Source organism: Protobothrops mucrosquamatus, unplaced genomic scaffold, assembly GCF_001527695.2.
Source record: "Protobothrops mucrosquamatus isolate PMUCROS unplaced genomic scaffold, P.Mucros_1.0 scaffold695, whole genome shotgun sequence".
In the NCBI taxonomy this organism is placed as follows: domain Eukaryota; kingdom Metazoa; phylum Chordata; class Lepidosauria; order Squamata; family Viperidae; genus Protobothrops; species Protobothrops mucrosquamatus.
This window is the reverse complement of record NW_015386978.1, coordinates 213,456-218,434: the sequence shown is the minus strand read 5'-3', so window position 1 is coordinate 218,434 and position 4,979 is coordinate 213,456. Positions and strand designations below refer to the sequence as shown.

The following is a 4,979-nucleotide window of genomic DNA, read 5'->3' as shown; positions in this document are numbered from 1 at the left end:
TGATCTAGAAAGGTAAGCTAGAGGAAACACAATCCACCATTGAAAAGTTTTACTGCATAAGTTAATGAAGCAATATTTAGTGTCTTCGGAATGTAACAGACTTGTATTTGTTTCTGAGCGTACATTTTCTGAATATGGACTTCTGCCTTAGCGTTTAGAACAGTTGAAATATTGCAGAAGGGCAAATCCATTATAAGCAAACCAAGCTATTTTTCTGGTTAAATGTAACTTCATTCGTCAAGTTTCTCATTCTCCAATGTTCTCCACCACTAAAAATAGGTTATTCTAAGACAGGATGTTCTTGCAGGAGTGGAGTGGGAATGTTCACAACATAGAACTTCATGGCTTACTCAAAATGTGTCTTTTACTTTAGTGTAATTCTGAAAAAAAAAATCAGCACACCCTAGCCTTGGCATTTCTTCTAGTTCTATGATTCTATCATATTTGCCAGACCTCCTTGTATGCTCTGAGTTTATTCTGATCTTTTACATCTGATAAGATCAAATCAGTAAGACATGCTAGATTTGATTGTGTGAAGTGGGAAAAACTGCATCAGTCTTGCCTCAATCTTCTATTGCTTAAAGTCCTTGCTATTATATATGTAACATTATTTATACCAGGGGTCTTCAAACTTGGCCCTTTTATGACTTATGGACCTCAACTCACAGAATTCCTTAGCCAGTGTGTCTGGCTGATGGATTCTGGGAATTGAAGTCCACAAGTCATAAAAGGGCCAGGTTTGAAGACCCCTGATTTATACCCATAGACTTCCTACTCAAAAATCATTGGGGAAAAATCTCTTCAGTAAGGTCCATAGTTCTCTGACCTTGTGAGAAGCTAGAAGCAAGCAATATGTGTTTCTGAGCATACTTTCTCTGAAAATGGACTTCTCCTTAGAGTTTAGGAGAATTAAAATATTGGAGAAGGGCAGAACCATTACAAGCAAACAACCTATTCTTCTAATTAAAAGTAACTACATTCTAAGTGTCAGGTTTCTCATTCTCCAATGTTCTCCACCAGTAAATATAGGATGCCTCTTGCGGGAATAATGTTCACAATACTAACCTTCATGGCTTACTCAAGATGTGTCTTTTACTTTAGTGTAATGCTGAAAAAATATCAGCACACCCTAGCCTTGGCATTTGCAGTGAATGAAATCAATGGAAACAGCATGATCTTACCCAATAGAACTCTGGGATTTCATGTCTATGATAGCCATTTTGATGCCCAGATAACTTATCAGAACACGCTGAACCTGCTCTTTAATCAGAAGCCAACTATTCTCAACTACAACTGCAGCAAGAAGGTACCAGCAGCTGTCATTGGGGGTACTGACTCGGAAACTTCCCTTCACATAGCTACTATCTTAGGGATCTACAAGATTCCTCAGGTAAGATGGATTACACATCTATTTGTTTAGCCACTTATTATCTATTACAGTGTGTCTCAATTTTGACAATTTTAAGATGAATGGACTTTAAAAAGTTATTAAGAAATGTATTATCTGCATTTATTAAGAAAGTATTTGCATTTGTTAAACTTATTATCTTCATCTTATTATTTACATTTTCTCTATAGTGATATCGCTTGATTTGAACAGGAATAATATGATGTCTATTTGGGGAATACAAAGAGTTTTAAGATCTCATTGCCAGCATCACAAAATATGTGTGATCCTCACTTTTTTCTTCCAGTAATGTGACATTATTTCATTTGCTTTCTCTGGTAATGTGATATTTTAGGCAGGAAGAAAGTTAGTGCATTATTTCTCTCATTTGCTTTGTGGCAAATTTGCTTATAAAGGTGAATCATTTAAAACTTGATCTAACTATACAAGTCATGGTTGGATTATAAGTGGCTCCTTGTTGGAAGGACAAAATTTTATCCTTCTCAACAGAATTCATGTTTTATGTTCTCATAATGCCAATTGGTGTTTATCTTTAATATGGTGATTATCTTCTTTCCATTTTGTCTATTTATCTTGGCCTTAACTATTCTCTTTTTTGCTTTTCTTTCTCTCAGTTCTTTTGCTGTCAATATTCCTTACTTTCAATGTCATTAAATCATAGAAGGGGTTCAAAAGTAATCTGGGTGGCATAAAGGATAAATCACTCATACATTTAAAAAGTCTTTTAAACTTACTTAAAAGATAAATATAACAGGAAAGCTTCATATTAATTGTTATGTAGGTGGCCTGCATATGGTTGACACTGACTGATCTTTGATTGTAAAGCAGGGAAAATAAAAGGAATAATTATGAATTAAACATAAATAGCAAAAAATTAGAGCAAGTAGAGAAATAGTTGTACTTCATGGGTTGTTAACTAGAGACGGGGAAATTGCTGATGGTAAAAGAAATAATATGTGTAAAGGCAGGTAAAAGAAATGGTAATTTGGAATCTGTTTTGAGGAACAAATTGTGTATTTTATTATTTGTTTGTTTGTTTATGGGTTTGGTTTGCTTCAATCCACAATAAGACAGGAGAAAACTATATGCTACTTAGAATCAGTTTCTGGTTGGATCAGCTTGTAGGTGCTGAAAACTTTTTTTTTTTTTTAAAGTAAAAACTACTGTGTTCTTCTCCATACCTTGCTTTGGAAAAGAGAATTAAGTATGTCAGGAGAACCATAAAAGTCAGTTGAATGCAGTGTAAATTGAATACTTCAGAAGTATGTGTTGTAATAACATTAAAGATAAGGTCAAGAATGGACAGGAGAGAAATGAATTTGGAATGAACACAAAAGTGAATAAGAAAGAGGTGCATGTTTACAATTTTCTCACATACAAAGAAGACATGAGAATCATATTACAAAACAAATAGATCAAGGACAAGTCAGGGTCTAAAGCAGGATGTCAAACTCAAACATCACATGATGTCATGCGACGTATCGTGACTTTTTCCCCATTGCCGGCTATGGGGTGGGCACAGTTTCGGCTTGATGCATCCGGCCCACAGGTCGGCAGTTTGACATGCCTGGTCTAAAGGAAGGCAAAAACTGAGAATGTCAACTGGATATTGTGGATGAGATCCTGAAATAGAAAGGGAGGAGGCATTGAAAGAAACAAAAAGCAATGTATGATGCTCTATATGGACATGGCAGAGAAAAGGAGAGTGCACGAATCAAAATGCCTGGTGAAGCATGTTGGATAGTTGCTTCAGAAATATTTCTTTACCAAATTCCTCAATACCTTCGACAATGACAGAGCTTCTACTGTACTTGTAGTTCTTAAAAAAATCAGTGAGACATTCAGAAAAATATCTGCCTTGAAAAATAGCACATTTTGAACTGTATACCACCGTCAAACATGAGCAACTGACCACAGGAAATCTTTTATGACACTTTGTATTAGGTCACAAATTGCTTTATGATAATTTTTATATCATAAAACATTTTATAAAATTTGCCAAATTTTAATTCTCCTGTTGTCATAGATCCTGGTTTCTAGGTACATTCTGTAAATTAGCTCACCTTGGTTCAAAACCTTTTGCCCTATAATGCACTGTTTCACCCAGTTACAGATACAGGAACTTTAGTAGTATATAGATCATAGGGTTAACTAAACTATAAACTGACCCTTTAAACTATAGTTAGCTGTATTTCCTTTTACTTATTTTTTTCCCTCTGATTTCCTATCTTTAACTTCCTTGACTTATTACTGCTTGTCCTTTTCTGTGTTCTGTATAGCAGATTCTCCACAAACATGATAGTATAATGTGTACGAATATATGGGTCAGACCAGGTTGGCACTTATAAAGGAGATTACCATGAGGTAATCTGATCTAGCTGGTCTAGGCCAAACTATAGATTACACTAGAAAGCTGAAAACAAAACACCAGGAGAAGGCATTCCTAAATTACTTCCATATTGTGAAATGGAAAACAACATAGACATGTTTGTGAAGTCAGCAAGTTTGAGAGAGTTTTTATCTTAAGCTTTTATCATTTTCAATTATCTCTGTTCATTCAGGATTTCACTGAACTCATGCTATCAGCAGTACTCTTTGCTGCCTTGATCTGATTTCATGGCTATAAATTTTATCATTCTAAACTATAGAATGACAATTGTTTTAGAATTTTTGGTCCTTTAATATTCATTAGTTTCTTTTGTTGTGCCAGTTTGCCAGGCATTTAGGGGAAAGCAGACTAAACTTGGCTGTAACTAAATACCATTGGAATAAATTAACAATCTAGGATGAAGATGACAAAACTTAATTTTCCCATATTCTGGGAAACTTAATAGAAGGAAATAGAGGCCAGGGAGACATACAAGAGCATGCGATGGGTATATGGATTGTGATTTCATCCTAAATGAAATCAATCTATTGAAGTATTTCACTCTATAATTAAGACAGAATTTAGTTCAGCATAAATACTTAAACAGATATGACATGGGTGCAAGATAGGAAAGCAACTATATTTCTCCATGTGGTTTAAAACACTATAAATTCACAATTAATATTTTAAATAACACATACATTGAGGGTAAAGGTTCGCTCTCCAAGTTTGTGAGTTGGTTTCTGAATGTTTTGTTACCAGGCTAGGTAACATCTTTCTTTTTTTTCCAAATATAAATTTTATTATTTTCATCATAGAAAAAAACATCACAAATATTTCACAATGCTATAAAGAGAACCCCACCCCCCACCCACCCACCCCCCGGACTTCCCAAACCTAATCCCAGGATACTATTCAAATATAAGTAAACTACTATTAATATCCCTAACTCCACAAAATATTGTTCTACATAAGTAGGTGAAATATATATAAAAAAGGAACAGGTTAACTAGAAACCTAAATTATATTCCACCATTCTATGCTTCTTTTGAATATAAACAATCCATCTTCTCCATATTAATAAAAATTGTTCATTTGAATGATTCTTCAAATAAGCCGAGATCTTTGCCATTTCAGCAAGGTACGAGACCTTCAATCTCCAGTCCTCCATTGTAGGTAAGATTTTACTCTTCCAATTTTGAG

At 34.5% G+C, this 4,979-nt stretch overlaps 1 protein-coding gene across 1 annotated transcript in view; it reads left to right on the top strand.

Annotated features, from left to right (window-relative positions):
* The first annotated feature begins 1,069 nt into the window (after nucleotides 1–1,069).
* LOC107289427 (vomeronasal type-2 receptor 26-like) overlaps nucleotides 1,070–4,979 on the top strand; it is a 14,009-nt gene continuing 10,099 nt past the window's right edge. The window contains exon 1 of the mRNA XM_015818185.1: nucleotides 1,070–1,390. Within this exon, the coding sequence (XP_015673671.1) occupies nucleotides 1,070–1,390 (321 nt within the window). The remainder of the gene's footprint in view (nucleotides 1,391–4,979) is intronic.